The sequence below is a fragment of the Piliocolobus tephrosceles genome, chromosome 14 (genome assembly GCF_002776525.5).
Source record: "Piliocolobus tephrosceles isolate RC106 chromosome 14, ASM277652v3, whole genome shotgun sequence".
In the NCBI taxonomy this organism is placed as follows: Eukaryota; Metazoa; Chordata; class Mammalia; order Primates; family Cercopithecidae; genus Piliocolobus; species Piliocolobus tephrosceles.
The window spans coordinates 62,450,838-62,476,888 of record NC_045447.1 but is presented as its reverse complement, the minus strand read 5'-3'; the positions used below and the strand labels follow the sequence as shown (position 1 = coordinate 62,476,888).

General features: G+C 36.6%; 1 protein-coding gene across 5 annotated transcripts in view; it reads left to right on the top strand.

Moving 5' to 3' along the window:
• The window catches only part of CNTLN (centlein), a 365,382-nt gene that overhangs the window by 318,552 nt on the left and 20,779 nt on the right, over positions 1 to 26,051 (top strand). For all 5 annotated transcript variants that reach the window (XM_026453873.1, XM_023197173.3, XM_026453874.2 and 2 more), the window contains exons 21-23: positions 1,045 to 1,171; positions 2,527 to 2,664; positions 3,259 to 3,444. In XM_026453873.1, the coding sequence (XP_026309658.1) occupies positions 1,045 to 1,171; positions 2,527 to 2,664; positions 3,259 to 3,444 (451 nt within the window). The remainder of the gene's footprint in view (positions 1 to 1,044; positions 1,172 to 2,526; positions 2,665 to 3,258; positions 3,445 to 26,051) is intronic.

Here is a 26,051-nt window from a genome sequence, read left to right as displayed (position 1 = left end):
AGATTTTAAATGCTGTATCCCACCAAATCAAAATTATTTTCATTCTGTATCTTTCAAAGCTACACTATTGCTTAGAAATAGTAAGATGTTTAGATAGAATTCCAGTTGTCTCTGATACATTTAAGATATATGTATCTCACAAACACACCTGTAGACCTCATTATAAGTGAAGAGCACTTAGAAGTGATATGAGTAGATAAAAGTCTTAGACAAAAAAGTTGGTTAATTTTTTAACTGATAATATTTTGAAGTTTATTTATTAATTAAGAGTAAGTCTTGCTTATTGTTTAACAGGGCTTTTGATTAACACTCTTTGAATTCTGGCTTCCCTACCTACTAGGCCTATGCCTAAATTCAATAATATTAAATTAGGCTCTTTTGAGGAATAAATGAGCTAATACACGTAAAGCACTTATAACAGTGACTGGAACATTGTAAGTCTTCGATACATGTTAGCTATTGTCATTCTTATTTTAGTAGCAGTAGCAGCAGCAGCAGCAGCAGCAGTGATGGTTCTCATGGCATCTACCATTTTATACTTAATATTTCATCAACTTGTGCTAAACAGATATGTGGATTGAATCTCAAATTATATTAAATTAGAAGATACTATGGCTAATTTAGTTTCATTACAAGAATTTACATTTGTTTATTGAAGTATTAGATTTTTTCTTATTGTTATGCTTTTGATTATCTCTATGTATCACTTTGATTTTTCACAGCAATGTAAAAATGTAATTTAAATGAAATAGCTCTAAGTTTTCATAAGTGTTATTAAGTTTTTTCATTTCTTATATTTTTTGTTTTAATACATATATGTAATTGTATAATTACTAAGACACAACTATAAATTTTACAAGTGCTCAAAATATTAAAAGAACAATATCTTATCCAATGCAATTCATTTTACTAATTTACAGTTTCAATATCACATAGCATTTAAAAATTAACAGTAGGTATAATATTGGATAAAATGTAAGATATCACCACTGTTAAGGTATTTTCTGTCACTCTTGATGTCACCTTTTTTTTTTTTTTTTCAAGGATGTCTCGAATGGAGAGGGATATAACTATGAAAAGACATTTGATAGAGGACTTGAAATTTCGACAGAAAGTAAATTTGGAAAGTAATGAGAGTTTTAGTGAAATGTTACAAAATCTTGATAAAAAGGTATTAATTTTTATCTTAACTGACACTAAAAATATCACTTCCTTTTGTATTTACTCTCTTACCACAAATATTTAGTCCTAATAAATGTATAGAAAATATTCATAGGATATATATTTACTGTTACAAAGGAACACTCTTTGCTCTGAAAGTACATTATTTATTTTAAAATTCAAGTCTCTAAAACCTCATACATAATATGGCCACACATTCTGTTTCTATTTATAAATATCCCATGAGAAGATTAAAAATCCTCAGTATTTCTAGGATACATATTACTTTTTATTCAGTATTTCATTTTATTTAAAACTATAATTTGTGATAGAATCAAGCTTATATTTCTTAGTGAAAACTTGATTACCAATAACTATCAGAAGTTCTTTAAAAATGTACTTTCTTCTTGGATACCCTTAATGCGTTTTACATGGGAGGGGAGTTGTACCTGCAAAGGGAGTTGTAGTTAAAGTAGTTATGTAATATATGACCCCAAACTAGAAGGTTTTTGTTTTTGTTTTTTTTAAAAAAAGGTGCTATTTTCACAACTCATAAAGCACCCTGTGCTTTGGCATTTACTAAATGTTATCCACACCTGAGAGAACATCTCCTTTACTTTCCATGTTGAAAATGATAATGGAAGTATCTGTTAGGGCAAATGGATTTAAGAAAGAAACTTTTACATGAGCATGACAAATCCAAATGGATTTTCTTTCTCTTCTCTTCCATACCGCCGTGCAAGTTAAAATCACTTCCTATAGGCTTTTTCAATGTTATCCTTTCAATTTTGCTATTTTTTTAACTTCAATAATAACTTCCTACATAGCCGTGGAATCTTTATATAAGTAACATTTATATTTAGTGGCATTAAACTGAAAAACTACTTTTTCTGTTATGCTTTGAGATACATATTATATATCTTATATCTTATAAATAAGCAATATATATACACTATTATTTTATTTCATCAAAAAGGGTATGTAATACTTGTTTTAGAGAATACAATGGAAAGTTAACTATAACTTGGTTTGTTTCAGAATCAGAACAATCATCTCCTGCCTTAGGAAGTTTAAGTTAGTAATTAATGGATATGTAGTTAACATTAATATTGTGTTACTGGGTGCAAGGATATACATACCAGTATTCATGTAGTTTGTGTGCAATTTTGGTTTTTGTTACTGATTTAAGGATTGTTACTTTCATTCATAATAAGAGTTCTGTAAGTATAATACTTGAATTTGATAGCGTTATGAGAAAATAAATGGAAGTAGACTCATTCACTCATTTAGTTTCTGCTGGAACAAATACAGTGTATTACTAGAATGCCTTTAACAATAATAATTACCTTTATGCTTTTAATGTAGGTAAAGACATTAACTGAAGAATGTTCCAACAAGAAGATATCAATTGATTCACTAAAGCAAAGACTTAATGTTGCTGTAAAAGAAAAGTCACAGTATGAACAGATGTATCAGAAATCTAAAGAGGAGTTAGAAAAAAAGGTATGCTTTTAAAAAGATCATTTTAGCTTAGAGATGGAATATAATGGTGTTTGTTTCGTTGTTAACATTGTTGATTTTTTTCCTTCCCCAAACCACAAGCTAGTTAAACACTTCAAATAAGTGCAAAGAGGATTTGTATCTCTACATGAAACACTAAACATTTGTTTAACATTAAAGATATTTCTGTATTAGAGAAAACAGGTTTTGTTTGTCTTGATAGTTTTTAAGAAATGAAAACTATTTTTGAACACTGGTATTTATACAAGTAGATATAAATTTTGTAGGCCCACTTAAACTTTCAAACTAAATGTTTCCATGTTATGTAGGGCACCTTTGGGGTCTAAAATAGCTTCCATGCTTTTAATTATTTATAATCTTTAAAAATCATAAACTAATTTTGATGATAAGTATATGAGAATGTGTACTTAGGATGTTTTACTGAAAATTAATGAAAATAATCATTAATTTTACCCAAATAATAAATACGTATATAGAGAGAATAATAAAATATTTTCCTTATTTGACATGTATAACTAACTCTTCCAAATCTGTTTATAAAATATCTTTTATTTTATGACTGCTGATCTTTTGCAGGATCTCAAGCTTACTCTCCTAGTATCAAGAATAAGTGAGACTGAATCTGCAATGGCAGACATTGAAACAGCAGCATCTAAGCAGCTTCAAGGATTAGCATTGCAAAGTGAACAGGTTCTAGAAGGTGCACAGAAGACATTGCTGTTAGCCAGTGAAAAAGTGGAAGAGTTCACCAAATTCGTGAAGGTTAGAATTACTTGTCATTTACTAACTTGTACTTTACTTTAGGCAGAGTAGGCAGTAGCTTACTTGAGATGATTTAGGGAATAAAGTTTCTTTCTGCTTTCGTAACACACAAAACATCTTCTCCTACCCTATTTATCACATTGCTAATAATTCCTCCATAAAGAATTTATTTTTATAGTTTGGATTTAAAATTTTCTACCATCTTAATATTTCTTTCTTAATACCAATTTAGTTATGAAATGGTAGTAGTCAAGTCATCTGGACAGGTTTTAAGTCGAAAGAATTAAGCCATTCCCGCTCTACTCTCCTTTTGAAAACTGTTCAAGCAAGAACAACCAGAAACTTGCTCAGTGTTCAGTGATGCTGAGAGACATCTGAAGCCCAGGCCACAAACTGTCAAGACATTCGGTAGAGAGAGGAATGGCACATGACAAGCAGAACAAAGAGAAGACAAACTCAAGTGTCTGCAGAGGTGTACCATCTAGAAATTATCTAAAAGCTGAAGAGCCCTAGAAAGCCTTCATTCCCCTAGACTTAGAAGTTAATAACATTGTATGCCACTATTAAGAGTACTCCACTTAGAGGAAATTCCTTACTTTGCTTCTTTGGAAATCATAGATACCTTGGGAGTTTTCTCATTTTAAAAATATCTACAAAATGAATTGATAAAACATTTTATCTCCTTTATCTCTTTTAATGAATATTTCAACTGGTGTGAAGTCAAGCCAATAATGCTTGCCTCTGAGGAGCCTAAATGATTGCAAAGTATTAATTTTAGTAAATGTAATTTACCTTTTCCAGATTCAAAACATTTTTTCTAAATGCTTGTTGAATTCACTGTTTAACTTTTAGTGAACACTTTCATTAAATATTGTGACTTATACACTGCTGGTGGGAATGTAAATTAGTTCAGCCACTGTGGAAAGCAGTTTGGAAATTCTCAAAAAGTGAAAAACAGAACTACTATTTGACCCAGCAATCCCATTATTGGGTACATAACCAAAATAATAGAAATCCTTCTATCATAAAGACACATGCATGCGTACGTTCATTGCGGCACTGTTAACAATAGCAAAGATATGGAATCAACCTAAATGCCCGTCAACAATAGACTAGATTAAGAAATTGTGGTACATATACACCATAGGATACTACACAGCCATAGAGAAGAATGAGATCAAGTCCCTTGCAGCAACTTGAATGGAGCTGGAGGCCATTATCCTAAGTGAGCTAACACACGAAGAAAAAACCAACACCACATGTTCTCACTTATAAGTGGAAGCTAAACATTGAGTGCACATGGACACAAAGAAGAGAACAATAGACATCAGGGCCTACTTGAGGGTGAGGGTGGGAGGAGGGTGAGAATTGAAAAACTACCTATTGGGTACTATGTTTATTGCCTGGGTGATGAAATAATATGTACATCAAACCCCTGCAACACAAAATTTATCTACAGAACCAACCTGCACATGTATCCCTGTAACTAAAATAAAAGCTATGTATATATAGTCATTATTTTACTCATGAGGTAGAACCATTTTTATTATGAGTATTACCTTCATAAACCTTGGTTTTTGTTTTACATTCAACTTAGCATTTTGTTTGTGGAGCTTTTGGCTAAGATATAAAATATGAAATATGTAATTATGAGATTTATTCAAAATACTAATCATTGTTTTTCCTTGAAATACTCTTTGAATGTGGCACTTTAAAAAAGAAGGATGAATGAGAATCAGAAGTTTTCACAATAGAAAAATTAATTTCATGACTGTATATCTGATTATCATATTCTAGATGAAGTTTCATGACTTCCATGATAAGGTAAATGGGTATATTTCTCCATATAAAGTAGTTTAGCAAAAATTATCTTTAAGAAACTTTTCTTTATATCCAGTGATATAAATAGTATTTAATGATGAAGTGAGTATCTAAACTGTAATTATTCAAGGGTAACGTTAGTCCTTCATATTGTTCACCAACAATGATATTGAGTAGATGTCTTAATAGATAAATTCAGGATTGCTGTGGTTTCATGACTTTTTAATTTGAATAATGTTTTAAAGATTATATAATAGGGAAAGATGACAAATATGGACAGACTGTCTTCGGTACTCTTTCAGAATTTTTACACTTTGTTTCAGTTTGGTATTTGGATTACCTGCATCAGAATCCTGTTTCTATTGCATTTAAATATAATACACAATATTGGGCCCCAAATCTATTGAATCAAAATCCTGTTTGGAGTGGAGCCTAATCTGCATTTTACAAGTTAACTAAGTGATTATTATACATAATAAAGTTTTAGTAGCACTTCCTTACATTGTTTTTAAGAATTGAATTCAAATAACAATACATATAAATTTGGCATTTAGTAACGCCATTTATAACTCATGACTTCCAATGGCAATTTGACATCTGTCTTTCTTAACTGTGTCTTAGTGCCAATATATAGTTGCTATTGGCACCATGTCTGCTGTATAACCTATTTTTCAAATAAAGGGACACCAGCAAATTAATGCCAAAACCATATATTGATGGCAAAGACTGGATATTTGGGTCTTAAGAAAGGCATGATTATCATCTTTCTTTTCCTTGCACATATGGCTGTAGGTCTAGGCAGAAATGCTTAGGACCCACCATCTGAAGCAGCATATCATCAATGACTCCCTAAATACTACCACATTAGGTGCATTAGATCAATGCTTCCTCCTTTTTAAATACTTAAGACCTTCCATAACTGGGTGTTATCCTGAAGTCTAATCTTTTCCACTACTCTTTCACCCATATTGTGCTTATTCCTGCCTTTGCTCAAGTTTTCTTTCTCACCCAAAATGCCTTCCCCTCTTTGTTCTCTCCTTCAGATTTAACTCTGGGCCTTCCTCTGTCATGAATCTGTCCTTTAACTCTGTAGTTGATAGAGCCCAACTCTGCCATTTACTAACTCTCTGACTTCAGGATAGTGACTGAATCCTCTGTACCTCAGTTTCCCCATCTGTAGAATGAGTTTAAGAATGGAACATAAGTGAAGTGAGGATTTAAATAAGTTATCATAGCTAAAGATCAGAACAGTGCCTAATTGCTATCTCAGTATCAACTATTATTATCAGTAGTAGTAATAGCAGTAGTAGTACGACTCTGACTCATCTCCTGAACATTTATTATATGTACATTAACACAATCATAAACTTGTATTTTTCTTTCTGTTTCAAATAAATTAAAGCCAACTTGAGGAAAGGAATATTGTCATTTGTTGTCTTCAGGGTACTGTTACATAACAGGGCTCATTAAATTCTTGAGGAATTGGTTTATATCTGCTTCAGGAATGGTACTGGACATGTAGTCACTGCTCAAATGGAAAACTCTGTGAACAGTGAGAACTATGCGCATTCCTTAATGAGCATAGTTAAGGAATGCACATAGTACCTACATGGAACATTATGATCACCAGGACTCATTCTATGCAGAGCTTATTAGGGTATCATGTACACAAAAGTACTTAATAAATATTATTAGTAGTATTAATAGTAATAATGTTTGTTCTGGCCCTGTTGTGGAATCTATGTTCCCTTTAGTCTTTTCATTTATTCATAGGGCGCAACCAGATTATGGAAGAGGTGGAGTGGCCATCTGTTCTAGATCTAGTCTTGAATATGGAATTCGGCCCTGGGGTGAAATCAAGTACTTTGAGCATCTGGGCTGGATATATGTGGCAGAGCTGAGGCTTTGAATTCTCCTAATAACTGAATAAAACACACAAGGGAAATTTCTAGAAGTATTTGCTCAGTTTGACTCAGCCCTGATAGAAGCTTGTTAATGTGCCTGTATGTGAGAGTCATATGCCAGGCTCCATCTTTTCAGTGGATTTTGTTAGCTATGAAATAAATACCAGCCAAAAAACAATATTTACCTGGAAGCATAAATGGTTTCATTATCAATATGTACTTGCTTTGGTAAGATTCAGTACGATGCTTTTGGTATATAAATTTCTTGCTTCTTTAGCGAATATATTTGTGTAGCATTAGAATTTTATTTTTACACATACAATTGTTAATAACTTGGCACTTTTCTCTTAAGATTTATAAATAGGTCTATGATACAATTCAACTTCAATTAACTCTTTTCACCCTGTCATTATACTGAAAAAAGAAATGACAGCTGTGTTTAGAGAAAGGTTTCATAATACAAATGTTTCCTTATTTGGAAAACTTTAAAGTATGTAAATTATATCTCAATAAAGCTGTTTTTTAAAAATTCATTTTTTTAAATCCCAAAAACCATGATGGCAATAGTGACTCCAGAGTATTTCAGCCACCAATTTTCACCTTCCTCACAATGTAATCTTACTGAAAAAAGTCCAAGCAATCCATACTGATTCGGTGAAACTAAAAGTTATATGTGTCACAGACAAAGACTCATGATAAAGAGTGGAAAACTAAATCTAATAAGACAGAAATGAGATCGCTTACTGTATTTTCCACAAACATTATTGGTGACTGGTTACAATAAATTATAGTAATTGAAAAGTAAAGTAAATTAAGTTGATATGTATATCCAAAAAGCGTTCATATTTTGATAATATCCTCAGATATTGGGATAATTCCTAGCTCATGATATCCCAAGAATTGCAAGAAAGCTGACATCAGTTTTTGGAAATTCAGTTAACATTTATTGAAAGCTTACTTTGTGCCATACAGTGTTTTTACTTACCTTGATAATAAGTGTTAGCTATGGATCATTATTCACCTGATATGAGTAGAGTGACAGTTTTTAAAACTTACAGTGTTTTTAGCAAATTATAATTTAAAGCATTTTTCAAAGCCCTTTGGGGGCTTTAGAGTTGCTCAGAGAGCAACTGAGCAGATTTTGAATTGGTAATAGAAAGCAATTTTGTAACAGATAAGAGGGAAGTAAAGATAAAAGCCAGATGGAAGTAGCACCCAGTGTTGAAAACAGGCTGATTTATTTATTTTAAAAAAGAGGAAAGTAAAGCTGAGACCCAACATGTAAATCCAAGGAAAGTGTGATCTTAAAAAAAATAAAAAGTTAGCTTTGATATATGGGTGGAAGGTAAAACATTTCAGTGAACCTAGCACAGTGAAGGCTCTACTATATATGAAAGATACACTTTGGAAGGGAAAATGATCATTCATGCATTATGAAGTATATTTCAACCAAACAACGTACTGTTTTCTAATAATCAGTGCATCAGAATTGAAGGTATATGGAATATATCATATAGTAACAACACTACTCATTATGCAGGCCACCTAGCATTGCTTATACTTCATTTAGGTACCTTTTTAATGACACTTACATGGTACATGAGGGTTGATCTTGGAATTCTGTATTATTCATACCTATTTAGAAATTCTGTTGGGATGAGTAAGATGTAGGAATGAATATTCAAATAGATCTCAGATGCCAATTGGAACATATTAGAGTCACCCACCCAAATGATTTGTATCTCATTTTAGAATGCTAGTCATACAGCTTAGCACCCGGATTATTATCTTTCTCTCCAACACAATTCTGTTATGACTTATGGTGACTTCATATCCATGTAAGCCATCCAATCCCCTATTGGATATTCCCTTTCTATTGTTCAGCATCCTTATTTCCAGTGATTATTCCCATCATCATACCCCTGATCTATGGTTCTCGACTATGGATCACCACCTACCTTAGGGAGCATTTGGAAAGGTATGTGTGTGCTTTGTGTTACACTGACTGGTAGATGCTGCTAGCATTCAATACCCAGGAACCAGGGTGGTTAAAAGTTCTGCACTGGGAAGAAAAATCTCATGCAGTGAAAAACTGTCATTTTTCCCAAATGCCAAAAATGTTCCTACTAAGAAACACTACCCTTGGGCTTGTCATTACGAATAACTGAATTCCAAAATCTCCATTTCCAGCATTTTATTCTTTGACCACTATTTCTTTTTGTGCTCATAGTGCAACAATTTTTGACCTGATTATAACTCAAATTCACTGGCCTTACCACTTTTTCACTAATTACTACCACCCTCCTTCCCCTTGTGCCCTTACTTCTCTCCTCATGCAGCATGGATTCTATGTTGTATCATAGTCAATTTCTTGCATATATCCTCAACTTCCTCATATGTCCCTTTGTCATATTCATGTGGAAAAAACTCAAACCTACTTTATTTTGAATCTCTGCCTACTTCCCACCTGAACCCAAGGAAGTGAATGTGATTAAATAAAATCATAACCATGCTAATTCATCTTCATTTAAACAGATGACCAAGAACTTCAGGTGGGCTCTCAGCACTATGTGATAATCCCATTACATAGTTCCCAGTGCATTCAGGCTCCACGTTTCCCAGTCATTCTGCTCTCTTCTCAAACCTCCAGCATCCTCTGCTTAGCCACTCAATCTCAGCTGCTGCTTTCACTGAGAAAACAGAAGCAACCCAGAGATAATTTCCTCCTTTTTTCATTACCTTTATTTTTCACATTCCTCCCAAATCTGTACGCACATACTGTCCCTTCCCTCATGTTACTGGGAATGAACCATTTGCATGCCTGTCTAAAGCTAATAGCTCACTTTGCACACTGAATTTTATCTCCTCATATTCCCAAGGACTTTGGCCCTGTAGTTTCAACCCTACGCTTTGTATCACCAATATTCCTTCTATATTGGATCACTTTCATTAGCAAACACGCACCATTTACCAAAAAAAAAAAAACCCAAAACAAAACAAAACAAAACTCTTCATTTGACTCTGTGTCTCCTCTAACTGCTGACTCATTTGTCTCCTCCTTTATGTAGCAAAACACCTCAAAAGTGATACCTATTCTTTACCCACTTTCTTATCTTCCATTCTGTTTTGAACCTTCTCCAATTAGGCTTTCAATCTTATTACCCCTCCAAAGTAGTTTATTCAAAGTCACCAGTAACCTCCATATTGCCCAATCTGTGTTCAGTTTTCAGTTCTGATCTTATTTGAACCCTTGGGAACATTTGATATCGTTGATCACGCCTTCCTCCTTGAAGCACTTTTTTAAAGCCTTCCTTGACTACACTGTGTTGGTTTTCGTTGTCACATTAGCTAGTCTTCTCTGACTTCTTTGCTAGTTCTCATTCTCTTCCTGACAGACATAAGTGTTGGAGTTTCCTAGGGTTCAGTCTTTATACCTTTCCTCTTCATTATCGATACTCAGTCTCTAGACAGTCTCTACCAACACTGTAATTTAAAATGCCATATTCTGACCTATGACTCCCTAATATATATCTGTTCTTATCCTGTCCTTGAAACTATTGATTTTTAAATCTTCCTGCCTAGTTGTGATTTTCACTTGGATGTCTAATAGGCATCTCAAACTTAACATGTACAATAAAGTTGAAAAAAAAATTATTTTGCTTCTCCTAGCTTTTTTTCTCTATCTCAGAAAAATATTTTCACTAGTCATCCAGATGATTAGGCTCCAAATCTGTAATCATCTTTGGGTCTTCCCTTTCTCTCACATTGCATTTCTAATACTTCAAATCTTGTTTGCTCCTGTTTGAAAATAGACCCAGGATTCTGCTACTTGTCACCACTGCTATGGTTACCATCATTTCTTGCTTGCACTTGTGCATTGGTCTCCTCCTTCAGCTCTTGATCCAGAACAGTCTTTTCTCCATCTCTTGGCAGAATGATCCTTTTAAAATGGAAAACATGGCCAGGCACAGTGGCTCATGCCTATAATCCTAGCACTTTGGGAGGCCGAGGTGGGTGGATCACTTGAAGTCAGGAGTTCGAAACCAGCCTGGTCAACATGGTGAAACCCTATCTCTACTAAAAATACAAAAATTAGCTAGGTGTGGTGGCAGGCGCCTGTAATCCCTGCTAGGAAGGCTGAGGCAGGAGAATTGCTTGAACCTGGGAGGCGGAGATCGCAGTGAGCCAAGATCGCGCCACTGCACTCTAGCCTGGGTGACAGAGTGAGACTCCGCCTCAAAAAACAAAAGGGAAAATATCCAATCACTCCCTTGCTCTAGTCCCATGGCATGACTCCTTATTACTCAAGAAAATGGAAAACCTTGACTGCCCATAAAGGACTCCATGATTAATTTTATCGTTACTTCTGCAACTTTGCTTTCTACTACTTTTTACCTCACTATTCCACTTTAGTCTTTCTTTCTGACTGACTTTCTTGCTCTTTTTTGAACACTGCAGGCCTTCTTGTCTCTCAAGGTCTTTGTCCTCTTCTTCCATATATTCAAGCAGTTTGTCTTGTCACTTCTTGAGATCTCTTTGCCCATCAAATTTCAAACATATGAAACAATGGAAAACAAGCTAGTAAAACCTGTAAGCTGGTTAAATCTAAATCATTGTTGACATTAACGATTACAGTATTAGAAATGGGGGTAATGGGTTGGTTGGAAGACTTAAGTTTCCTTTTTGCTTTGGTGGAACAGCATGGAGTATGAGAAACTCTAGATATTGATTCAAAATATAATATTAAATATATATTTGAAATATTTAAAGATGGCCATAAGAATAAAAATATTTCATTTGTAAAGAATATGATGGAAAAAGGAAATAAAGAAAGCTCCATCAGTATAACACAAGCCAGGAAATAAAAAAGAAGGGAGAGAAGGAATGAGCAGGGAAAGAAGGAAGGGAGGGAGGGAACAATAAGAAAAATAGTAAATAGGCCAGGCGCGGTGGCTCACGCCTGTAATCCCAGCACTTTGGGAGGCCAAGGCAGGCGGATCACGAGGTCGGGAGATCGAGACCATCCTGGCTAACATGGTGAAACCCCATCTCTACTAAAAATACAAAAAAAAAAAATGCCAGGCGTGGTGGCAGGCGCCTGTAGTCCCAGCTACTCAGGAGGCTGAGGCAGGAGAATGGCCTGAACCCAGGAGGCGGAGCTTGCAGTGAGTCAAGATGGCGCCACTGCACTCCAGCCTGGGCGAGAGAGCGAGACTCCACCTCAAAAAACAAACAAACAAACAAAGAAAAATAGTAAATAAGATAGAGGTCGGGTGCGGTGGCTCACGTCTGTAATCCCAGCACTTTGGGAGGCCAAGGCGGGTGGATCATGAGGTCAGGAGATGGAGACCATCCTGGCTAATACGGTGAAACCCCGTCTCTACTAAAAACACAAAAAAATTAGCCCGGCGTGATGGCGGGCGCCTGTAGTCGCAGGTACTCGGGAGGCTGAGGCAGGAGAATGGCGTGAACCCAGGAGGCAGAGCTTGCAGTGAGCCGTAGCTATTCTTTAAATACAGATATACCTCATTTTATTGTGTTTTGCCCTATTGCACTTCTCGGATACTGTGTTTTTTACAAATTGAAGATTTGTGGCATCCCTGCCTCAAGCAAATCTATCAGCTCTATTTTTTTTTCCCCACAATGTGTGCTCACTTTGTGTCTCTGTGTCACATTTTGGTAACTATTGCAATATTTCAAACTTGCTCATTGTTATTCTATCTGTTATGGTGGTCTTTGATCATTAATCTTTGATGTTATTATTTTAATTGTTTTGAGGTGCCATGAGCTGAACCCATATTAATTAGGCAGTGAACTTGATAGATAAATATTTTGTGTGTTCTGACTGTTCCGCCCAACTGTCTTTTCCCCCATCTTACTCCCTCTCCCTGAGCCTCCTATTTCCTGAGACTCAACAATATTGCAGTCAGGCCAACTAATAATTCTATAGTGACCTCTAAGTGTTCAAATGAAAGGAAGAGTCACATATCTTTCACTTTGAATCAAAAGCTAGAAATCAGAAGCTAGAAAAAACTTAGTGAGGAAGGCATGTCAAAAGCTGAGATAGGCTGAAACTAGGCCTTTTGCAAAGGAAAAGCTACTGAAGGAAATAAAAAAACGCTACGTCATGAATACACAAATAAGACAATGAAACAGCGTTATTGCTGATACACAGAAAGTTTTAGTGGTCTGGATGAAAGATTAAACCAGTCACAACAGTTTCTTAAACCAAAGCTTAATCCAGAGAAAGGCCCTGTCTTCAGTTCTTCAAAGGATGAGAGAGGTGAGGAAGCAGCAGAAAACCTTGAAGCTACCTGAGGTTTAAGGAAGGAAGCCATCTACATAACCTAAAAATCAGGTAAGTGCTGATGTAGAAGCTGCAGCAAGTTATCCAAGAGATATAGGTAAGATCACTGATGAAAATGACTACATTAAACAACATATTTTCTATGTAGATAAAACAGCCTTCTTTTGGAAGAAGATGGCATCTAGGAGAAAGCTGGAAAGGAGAAGTCAATGCCTGGCTTCAAAGAACAGGCTGAGTCTCGTTAGGGGCTAATGCAGCTGGGGACTTTAAGTTGAAACCAGTGCTCACTTCACATTCCAAAAATCCTAGGACCCTTAAGAATTATGCTAAATCTACTGTGCCTGTGCTCTATAAAGGGAACAGCAAAGCCTAAATGACAACACCTGTATTTGCAGCATGGTTTACTGAATATTTTAGGCCCACTGTTGAGACCTACAGCTTAGAAAAAAAGATTGCTCTCAAAATATTGCTGCTCGTTGACAATGCACCTAGTCATCCAAGAGCTTTGATGGAGATGTACATTGAGATTAATGCTGTTTTCATGCCTGCTCATATAGTATCTATTCTTTAGCTCATGGTTCAGGGAGTAATTTCAACTTCAAAGTTGAAGACTTAAAGTCTTATTATTTAAGAAATACATTTCACAAGGCATAGCTTCTATACATAGTGATTCCTCTGATGGAGCTGGCCAAAGTAAATGGGAAATCTTCTGGAAAGGATTCACTATTCTAGATGCCATTTAAGAATATTAATGATTCATGGGAGGAGGTCAAAATAGCAGCATTGCAGGAGTTTGGATGAAGTTGATTCCAACTTTCATGGATACCTTTGAGGGGTTCAAGACGTTAGTGGAGGAAGAAACTGCAGATGTGGTAGAAATAGCAAGTGAACTAAAATTAGAAATGGAGCCCAATATGTGACTGAATTGCTGCAATCTCATGATAAAGCCTGAATGGATGAGGAGTTGCCTCTTAGGGATGAGTAAAGAAAGTGGTTTCCTGAGATGAAATCTACTCCTGGTGAAAATGCTGTGAACATTGTTCAAATGACAACAAAAGATTTAGAATATTCCATAAACTTAGTTGATAAAGCAGTGGCAGGGTTTGAGAGGATTGACTCCAGTTTTGAAAGAAGTTGTACTGTGGTAAAATGCTGCCAAACAGCAACACATGCTATAGAGAAATGTTTCATGAAAGGAAGAATCAATGAATATGGCAAGTTTCACTGTTGTCTTAAAGAAATTGCCACAGCCAGCCCAACCTTCAGCAACCATCACCCTAATTTGTCAGCAATTATCAACCTTGAGGCAGGACTCTCCACTAGCAAAGTTATTACAACGTACTGAAGGCTCAGCTGATCATTACCACTTTTAGTAATAAATTATTTTTAGTTAATATATGTAAATTTCTTAGACATAATGCTATTGAACACTTATATTATAAACATAATTTTACATTCACTGGGAAACCAAAAACATTGTGTGACTCACTTTATTGTGATATTTGCTTTATTGTGGTGGTCTGAAGTGGAACCCACGATATGTCTGAAGTATGCCTGTATTTTAGTTATTAACCTCTATCAGATATGTGATTTGCAAATATTTGTCTTCCATTTTGTAGGTTACCTTTTCACTGTTGTTTGCTGTGCAGAAGCTTTTTAGTTTGATATAGTCCTACTTATTTATTTTTGATTATGTTATCTTTGCTTTTGATGTCATTTCTAAAAAATCATTGCACCAGACCAGTGTCATAGAGATTTTAAAAAATGTTTTCTTGTAGAGTTTTTTTTTTTGTTTGTTTGTTTGTTTTTTTTTAAAGAGATGGGGTCTCACCCTTTTGCCCAGGCTGTACTCTCAACTCCTGGACTCAAGCGTCTTCTAGTAATTTTATGCTTTCAGGTCTGATACTTAAGTCTTTGATCCCTCTTGAGCTGATTTTTGTGTGTGGTGTAAGAGGAGTCTAATTTCAATTTTTTTGCATTTGGATATCCAGTTATCTAGCACCATTTATTGGAGAGACTATCCTTTCACCCTTGAAAGGATATCAAGGTATCACCCTTGATCACCCTTGTCAACTATATGTGTAGATTTATTACTGGGTTCTCTATTCTGTTCTATTGGTCTATATGTCTGTCTTTATGCCAGTATCATACTCTTTTGAATATTGTAGGCTTGTTGTATGTTAAAAAATAGGCTAAGGAGTTTAATACAGACTTCTCCAAAACACACAAATGACCAGCAAAAACAAACTCAATGTCACTTATCAGGGAAATGCGAATCAATGCCACAGTGAGATAACACATCACACTTGTCAGGATGGCAGCTATTTAAAAAAAGATAAGAAGTGTGAGTGAGGATGTGGTGTAATTGGACCCTTTGTACACTGTTGGTGGGAATGCAAAGTGGTGTAGCTGCTATGGAAAACAGTGTGGAGATTCCTCCAAAGGTTAAAAAGAGAACTGCCATTGGACTTAGCAATCCCACTTCTGGGTATTTATCCAAAAGAAGTGAAATCGTGATGTTGAATGGATGTTAGGACACCTGTGTCCATTGCAGGACTAGTCACAACAGCCAAGATGTAGAAACAATCTATTTCTTTTTTTTTTTTTTCAGATGTTAGTTCTGAGTGTCCACTGTTTATTTGTTGTTCTTTTTATTTTTTATTTTATTTATTTTTTCATTTTTTATTATCATACTTTAAGTTCTAGGGTACATGTGCACAACATGCAGGTTTGTTACATATGTATACATGTGCCATATTGGTGTGCTGTACCCATTAACTCATCATTTACATTAGGTATATCTCCTAATGCCATCCCTTCCCCCTGTCCCCTCCCCACAATAGGCCCCAGTGTGTGATGATCCCCTTCCAGAGTCCAAGTGATCTCATTGTTCAATTCTCACCTATGAGTGAGAACAGGCGGTGTTTGGTTTTCTGTTCTTGAGATAGTTTGCTGAGAATCATGGTTTCCAGCTGCATCCATGTCCCTACAAAGGACACAAACTCATCCTTTTTTATGGCTGCATAGTATTCCATGGTGTATATGTGCCACATTTTCTTAATCCAGTCTGTCACTGATGGACATTTGGGTTGATTCCAAGTCTTTGCTATTGTGATTAGTGCTGCAATAAACATACGTGTGCATGTATCTTTATAGCGGCATGATTTATAATATTTTGGGTATATAACCAGTAATGGGATGGCTGGGTCAAATGATATTTCTATTTCTAGATCCTTGAGGAATCCACACTGTTTTCCACAGTGTTTGAACTAGTTTACAGTCCTAGCAACAGTGTAAAAGTGTTCCTATTTCTCCACATCCTCTCCAGCACTTGTTGTTTCCTGATTTTTTTAATGATCACCATTCTAACAGGTGTGAGATGGTATCTCATTGTGGTTTTGATTTGCATTTCTCTGATGGCGAGTGATGATGAGCATTTTTTCGTGTGTCTGTTGGCTGTGTAAATGTCTTCTTTTGAGAAGTGTCTGTTCATATCCTTTGCCCACTTTTTGATGGGGTTGTTTGCTTTCTTCTTGTAAATTTGTTTGAGTTCTTTGTAGGTTCTGGATATTAGCCCTTTGTCAGATGAGTAGATTGCAAAAATGTTCTCCCATTCTGTAGGTTGCCTGTTCACGCTGATGGTAGTTTCTTTTGCTGTGCAGAAGCTCTTTAGTTTAATTAGATCCCGTTTGTCAATTTTGGCTTTTGTTGCCATTGCTTTTGGTGTTTTAGACATGAAGTCCTTGCCCATGCCTATGTCCTGAATGGTATTACCTAGGTTTTCTTCTAGGGATTTTATGGTTTTAGGTCTAATATTTAAGCCTCTAATCCATCTTGAATGAATTTTTGTATAAGGAGTAAGGAAAGGATCCAGTTTTAACTTTCTACTTATGGCTAGCCAATTTTCCCAGCACCATTTATTAAATAAGGAATCCTTTCCCCATTTCTTGTTTTTCTCAGATTTGTCAAAGATCAGATGGCTGTAGATGTGTGGTATTATTTCTGAGGGCTCTGTTCTGTTCCATTGGTCTATATCTCTGTTTTGGTACCAGTACCATGCTGTTTTGGTTACTGTAGCCTTGTAGTATAGTTTGAAGTCAGGTAGCATGATGCCTCCAGCTTTGTTCTTTTGGCTTAGGATCGTCTTGGCAATTCGGAGTCTTTTTTGGTTCCGTATGAACTTTAGAGCAGTTTTTTCCAATTCTGTGAAGAAAGTCATTGGTAGCTTAATGGGGATGGCATTAAATCTATAAATTACCTTGGGCAGTATGGCCATTTTCACAATATTGATTCTTCCTATCCATGAGCATGGTATATTCTTCCATTTGTTTGTGTCCTCTTTTATTTCACTGAGCAGTGGTTTGTAGTTCTCCTTGAAGAGGTCCTTTACATCCCTTGTAAGTTGGATTCTTAGGTATTTTATTCTCTTTGAAGCTGTTGTGAACGGGAGTTCATTCCTGATTTGGCTCTCTGTTTGTCTGTTACTGGTGTATAATAATGCTTGTGATTTTTGCACATTGATTTTGTATCCTGAGACTTTGCTGAAGTAGCTTATCAGCTTAAGGAGATTTTGGGCTGAGACGATGGGGTTTTCTAAATATACAATCATGCCATCTGCAAACAGGGACAATTTGACTTCTTCTTTTCCTAACTGAATACCCTTGATTTCTTTCTCTTGCCTGATTGCCCTAGCCAGAACTTCCAACACCATGTTGAATAGGAGTGGTGAGAGAGGGCATCCCTGTCTTGTGCCAGTTTTCAAAGGGAATGCTTCCAGTTTTTGCCCATCCAGTATGATATTGGCTGTGGGTCTGTCATAAATAGCTCTTATTATTTTGAGATACGTTCCATCCATACCGAATTTATTGAGAGTTTTTAGCATGAAGGGCTGTTGAATTTTGTCAAAGGTCTTTTCTGCATCTATTGAGATAATCCTGTGGTTTTTGTCTTTGGTTCTGTTTATATGCTGAATTACGTTTATTGATTTGCGTATGCTGAACCAGCCTTGCATCCCAGGGATGAAGCCCACTTGATCATGGTGGATAAGCTTTTTGATGTGCTGCTGGATTCGGTTTGCCAGTATTTTATTGAGGATTTTTGCATCGATGTTCATCAGGGATATTGGTCTAAAATTCTCTTTTTTTGTTGTGTCTCTGGCAGACTTTGGTATCAGGATGATGTTGACCTCATAAAATGAGTTAGGGAGGATTCCCTCTTTTTCTATTGATTGGAATAGTTTCAGAAGGAATGGTACCAGCTCCTCCTTGTACCTCTGGTAGAATTCGGCTGTGAATCCGTCTGGTCCTGGACTTCTTTTGGTTGGTAGGCTATTAATTATTGCCTCAATTTCAGAACCTGCTATTGGTCTATTCAGGGATTCAACTTCTTCCTGGTTTAGTCTTGGGAGAGTATAAGTGTCCAGGAAATTACCCATTTCTTCTAGGTTTTCTGGTTTATTTGCATAGAGGTATTTATAGTATTCTCTCATGGTAGTTTGTATTTCTGTGGGGTCGGTGGTGATATCCCCTTTATCATTTTTTATTGCGTCTATTGGATTCTTCTCTCTCTTTTTCTTTATTAGTCTTGTTAGCAGTCTATCAATTTTGTTGATCATTTCAAAAAACCAGCTCCTGGATTCATTGATTTTTTGGAGGGTTTTTTGTGTCTCTATCTCCTTCAGTTCTGCTCTGATCTTGGTTATTTCTTGCCTTCTGCTAGCTTTTGAATGTGTTTGCTCTTGCTTCTCTAGTTCTTTTAATTGTGATGTTAGGATTTCAATTTTAGATCTTTCCTGCTTTCTCTTGTGGGCATTTAGTGCTATAAATTTCCCTCTACACACTGCTTTAAATGTGTCCCAGAGATTCTGGTATGTTGTATCTTTGTTCTCATTGGTTTCAAAGAACATCTTTATTTCTGCCTTCATTTTGTTATGTACCCAGTAGTCATTCAGGAGCAGGTTGTTCAGTTTCCATGTAGTTGAGCGGTTTTGATTGAGTTTCTTAGTCCTGAGTTCTAGTTTGATTGCACTGTGGTCTGAGAGACAGTTTGTTATAATTTCTGTTCTTGTACATTTGCTGAGGAGTGCTTTACTTCCAACTATGTGGTCAATTTTGGAATAAGTGCAGTGTGGTGCTGAGAAAATGTATATTCTGTCGATTTGGGGTGGAGAGTTCTGTAGATGTCTATTAGGTCCACTTGGTGCAGAGTTGAGTTCAATTGCTGGATATCCGTGTTAACTTTCTGTCTAGTTGATCTGTCTAATGTTGACAGTGGGGTGTTAAAGTCTCCCATTATTATTGTATGGGAGTCTAAGTCTCTTTGTAAGTGTCTTAGGACTTGCTTTATGAATCTGGGTGCTCCTGTATTGGGTGCATATATATTTAGGATGGTTAGCTCTTCCTGATGAATTCATCCCTTTACATTATGTAATGGCCTTCTTTGTCTCTTTTGATCTTTGATGGTTTAAAGTCTGTTTTATCTGAGACTAGGATTGCAACCCCTGCTTTTTTTTGTTTTCCATTTGCTTGGTGGATCTTCCTCCATGCCTTTATTTTCAGCCTATGTGTGTGTCTGCATGTGAGATCGGTCTCCTGAATACAGTAAACTGATGGGTCTTGACTCTTTATCCAATTTGCCAGACTGTGTCTTTTGATTGGATCATTTAGTCCATTTACATTTAAGGTTAATATTGTTATGTGTGAACTTGATCCTGTCAATATGATATTAGCTGGTTATTTGGCTCGTTAGTTGATACTGTTTTTCCTAGCATCATGGACTTTACATTTTGGCATGTTTTTGCAATGGCTGGTACCTGTTGTTCCTTTCCATGTTTAGTGCTTCCTTCAGGATCTCTTGTAGGGCGGCCTGGTGGTGACAGAATCTCTCAGCATTTGCTTATCTGTAAAGGATTTTATTTCTCCTTCACTTATGATCCTTAGTTTGACTGGATATGAAATTCTGGGTTGAAAATTCTTTTCATTAAGAATGTTGAATGTTAGCCCCCACTGTCTTCTGGCTTGTAGAGTTTCTGCCGAGAGATCTGCTGTTAGTCTGATGGGCTTCCCTTTGTAGGTAACCCAACCTTTTTCTCTGGCTGCCCTTAACATTTTTTCCTTCATTTCAACTTTGGTGAATCTGACAATTCTGTGTGTCTTGGACTTGCTCTTCTCGAGAAGTATCTTTGTGGCGTTCTCTCTATTTCCTGAATTTGAATGTTGGCCTGCCTTACTAGGTTGGGGAAGTTCTCAGTGATATCCTGCAGAGTGTTTTCCAACTTGGTTCCATTCTCCCTGTCACTTTCAGGCACACCGATCAGACATAGGTTTGGTCTTTTCACATAATCCCATATTTCTTGGAGGCTTTGTTGATTTCTTTTTCCTCTTTTTTCTCTACATTTCTCTTCTTGCTTCATTTCATTCATTTGATCTTCAGTCGCTGATAATCTTTTTTCCAGTTGATCGAGTCGGTTACTGAAGCTTGTGTATTTGTCACGTAGTTCTTGTGTCATGGTTTTCATCTCTATCAGTTCTTTTAAGGTCTTCTGTGCATTGATTATTCTAGTTATCCGTTCATCCATTCTTTTTTCAAGGTTTTTAGTTTCTTTGCACTGGTTACATAGTTCCTCCTTTAGCTCTGAGAAGTTTGATCGACTGAAGCCTTCTTCTCTCAACTCATCAAAGTCATTCTCTATCCAGCTTTGTTCCATTGCTGGCAATGAGCTGCATTCCTTTGGAGGGGGAGATGTGCTCTGGTTTTTTGAATTTCCAGCTTTTCTGCACTGTTTTTTCCCCATCTTTGTGGTTTTATCTTCCTTTGGTCTTTGATGATGGTGATGTACTGATGGGGTTTTTGTGTGGGTGTCCTTTCTGTTTGTTAGTTTTCCTTCTAACATTCAGGACCCTCAGCTGTAGGTCTGTTGGAGTTTGCTTGAGGTCCACTCCAGACCCTGTTTGCCTGGGTATCAGCAGCGGAGGCTGCAGAAGAGAGAATATTGCTGAACAGCGATTGCTGCTGTCTGATTCTTGCTCTGGAAACTTCGTCTCAGGGTGTACCCTGCCGTGTGAGGTGTGATATGTTGGTCCGCACCTAGTGGGGGATGTCTCCCAGTTAGACTACTCAGGGGTCAGGGACCCACTTAAGCAGGCAGTCTGTCCATTCTCAGATCTCAACCTCCATGCTGGGAGAACCACTGCTCTCTTGAAAGCTGTCAGACAGGGACTTTTACATCTGCAGAAGTTTCTGCTGCTTTTTGTTTAGCCAAAACAATCTAAATGTCCATCAAGAGATGAATGGATAAAGAAAATGTTGTATAAACAACAATTGATTACTACCCTTAAACAAAGAAGGAAATTCTGCAATATGCAACAGCATGGATAAATTTTGACAGCATTATGCTCAGTGAAAAAAAGCCAGTTACAGAAAGACAAGTGCTGCATGGTTCCACTTCTATGAGTGTTTACAATAGCCAAATTTATAGAATCAAAGAGTGGAATGGTGTTAGAAGAGATTGGGGCGACTGAGAAGTGGGGAATTTTTAATTAATAGGCATAAAGTTTCAAGCAAGATGAATAAGCTCTAGAGATTTGCTGTACAACATTGTGCATATAGTCAACAATGATATACACTTAAAATTTTGTTAAGAGAGTAGGTGTCATGCTAAGTATTCTTACCACAATAAAATAAGAAGAGAAAAATTCATGAAGGAAATAGTTTACTCTAGAGAGAGCAAAAAAGAATTACATGACTAGTATAAATCCAAATATATCAATAACTACAATATAAATAATAGAGCTGAAATGTATGTATCTTTTGAACAAAGAGGAAAGAAGACAGACTATGATAGAAAACAGATGCACTTAAAATATAGTTCTCCAAAAGCTTTAAAAATAAAAGAATTTAAAAATATGTTATCCTGGGACTAGCTTGTACCACAAGAGCCAGTTTTGTATGTCTCTTCCCAACTCCTTATTCATGTTGGTTGCTTGAAATCAATCATGGTACGTATATTTATTTCACAGAAATTGGCCAGGCATGGTGGGCTCATGCTTGTAATCCCAATGCTTTGCAAGGCCAAGACAGGATGATCACTTGAGCCTAGGAATTCAAGATTCTAGTGAGCTATGATTATACCACTGCATTTCAGCCCAGGCGACAGAGCAAGATCCCATCTCTGAAAAATAAAAAAAAAAAAAAAATCTGTACCACAAAAATCAACAAACATTACAAGTCATGCTCTTCCCCCAACATCCAAAGAACTGATTTACCAGCACACAAGTAAATATACATCAGATAAATGCTAAAAAAAAAAAAAAAGGAATATATAGCAATATTATTCCAAGACGAAATTAATGGCAAAAAACATTAGGAATGACAAGAATGGATAGTTTGTAAAGAAAATGTAGAAATTATGAATGTTTATGTATCTGACAACATGTTAAGCAAAATTTGATGGAAATTCAAAAAAGAAATTGATGAATCCTTAGGTGTATTTACTGTCCTGCAGTATATTTAATATGTACTATACTCAGAAATCAATAACTCAAATAGAGAAAACATAAGGCTACTTTCTTTTTAAAGCCATGTGGAACATTCACAGAAACTACTTACATCTTAAGCCACAAAATTTAACAAATTCAAAAACAGAAAAATTGTTTTAGCTATCTGCCTTGAACATGGTGTAATACAACTGTGATTTAACAAAATAAGTGGCCAAAATTTATCTATCCACTTAAAAATTGTAAACCCTTCTATCTGATTTAGGGTTAAGGAAGAAATAAAAAGTGAGTTTGTGAACTGTTTCAAATTAAACAGCAGTGAGAATTTAAAACCTTTGTAATTCAGCCAAAATGTAACTTTGAACTTTAGATGTTAGAAAAATAATACAGGCTGGGCGCAGTGGCTCACGCCTGTAATCCCAACACTTTGGGAGGCCGAGGCGGGCGGATCACGAGGTCAAGGAGATCGAGACCATCCTGACTAACACGGTGAAACTCCACCTCTACTAAAAATACAAAAACAAAATTAGCCAAGCATGGTGGCAGGCGTCTGTAGTCCCAGCTGCTCAGGAGGCTGAGGCAGGAGAATGGCGTGAACCCGGGAGCGGAGCTTGCAGTGAGCCGAGATTGCGCCACTGCACTCCATCCTGGGAGACAGAGTCTCTGTCTCAAAACAGTGAGACTCTGTCTCAAAACATACATACATACATACATACATACATACATACATACATACATACATAAAAAAATAATAATAATAATAATACAAAGGAAATGTAATCAAGGAGAAGTACATAGGAATCTTAAGCTATGTGTATAATACACAAAAACAAATTGGTTAAGCCCTTGCCTAGACAGGGAACCAAGCTGGCAACCTTGCCAGAGCACAGCCTCTGGCCCTGCCTACCTTGAGACCTTGAACAGCAACCTTCCCAGCCCCAGATCCCAGCTTACATACCCACCCAGGCAGGGAGCCACACCACAGTCCCTACCCAACTATGGGGCACAGTCTGGACCCCGCCAACCAAGGAGCCTAGTTAGCAACCCCACCTGGCTATAGAGCTCAGCCCACAGCCCTGCCCGTTTGCTAAGCACAGCCTATGGCCATGCCTGGGCAGGGAGCCAAGCCGTTGACCGTGCCAGACCCCAGTACAGTCAGTTACCTCACCTGATCATGGAGTGCAGCCTTTAGCCCCAACTATGAGGTACAGCTGACAGCCCCATCAACCAAGGATCTTGGCTAGCCGTGAGTGCAGCTTTTAGCCCCAAACACTATGGGGCACAGCTGGCAGCCCCATCCAACCAAGGAGCTCAAGTGCAGAGCACATCAACAGCCTCACCTGGTCAAGGAACCCAGCCTGTAGCCCCACTTAATCATGGAACTCAGCTTGCAGCCAGCCTGATCTGGGAGTCCTGTAACAACACTGACTAACCACACGGCAAAGCCAGTGGTCCTGTCCAGACAGGGAACCAAGCCAATAACCCCCACTCAACTGCAGAGTACATCTTACAGCCCTGCATCATCCTGGAGCCCAATGCGCAGCCCTGCCTGAGCAAGGAGTCCAACCAGCAGCGTTATTTGACCAGAGAGCCTATCCTGGATGCCCCCCAACTGTGGATGGTTATGAAGCCTACTTGTAGCCCAATTGCAAAGCCTAACACATGGCAGCACATGGCCAATGAGCATAGCCTGTGATCCTGCCCAATAAGAAGCGATTCTAGAGCCCAGCCAGGAGCCCTGTCTGAGAGCAGAGCCCAACCAGTGGCCCCACCTGACCTTAGCAGTATGGGCAGCAGCCCCGCCCAGCTAGAGAACCTGACAGCAAGTACTGCCTACCTACCCATGGATGTTATCTGCTGGCCTGTTCAGATCCAAAGGTTGGACTGACTGGTGAAGGACTCTTCCTGCTGAAGAAATCCTGTAAAGGCTGGAAGAAACGGCTGCTTCCTTAAATGTACAGACACCAATGCAGGGATACAGGGATTATGAAGAATCATGGAAAAATGACATAATCAAAGGAAAATAATAAAGCTCAAATAATTAACCCTAAGTAAATAAATATATAGAAACTGACAACAAATTCAGATTAGTCCTCTTAAAGTTCAGTCAACTATAAGAAAACATGATGGACAACTAAAAGAAATTAGGAAGACAACACATGATCAAACTGAGAGGTGTTATATATAAGAAAGGAAAAGTAGATTAGAGGTATAAAGATTTAAAAATGGAAATAAAGTTATCAGCCTTTACAGTTAGTTATTTGAATTCCTAGAAACAGTAATCAACTGAAAAACTCCTATAAAAATAAGAAAATATATGTAAAATAAAATGTCCAGAAATAAACTAGATCTATAAAGAGAAAACTTCAAAACAGTCCTTTGAAACACAGATAAAGACCTAACAAATGGAAAGGAATACCATGTTCTTTGATTAGGAAGACTCAGCATTCCAAAGTGTCAACATGATCCAAATAAAATTTAATGTGATTGGAATAAAATTACCACAGTAAGGTATTTTTAAGGGGCAGAGAATCTACACAAGCTGAATGTGAAATTCATATGGAAAACCAAACAAGCAAAAACACCAAGAAAAATCTGATAAAGTAGGGTAATAAGAGAGAGATAGCTTTATCCAATATTAAAATTTGTTATAAAGCCTCATTAGTTAAAATATACTCAAATATAAAACTTAACTAATAAAAAGAGATGGAACAGAATAGAAAGTTCAGACACTGACATAAACCTTTATGAAATCACTTGGAGAAAGATGGACTATTTGCTAAGTGGTGATGGGACAAGTGAGTATGATTTTATGTAATGATCTAAATGATTACAAATGGATAAAAAAATTTTAACTGAAAAATAAAAAAGTAGCAAAAAAAATTGTGGTTTGAAAGTATTTTTTATGTACCTCATTGTGGAGAATGCTTTTTAAAGTATCCCACTAAATTCAAAAGTGAGAAAGGAAAAGATTCATTAATTTTAGTACATACAAAATTAAAATTATTTTTCTTTGACATCAAACAGTACTGTCAAAAGAACAAATAATGAAATAATTGAAATACATACAATAGGCAAGTA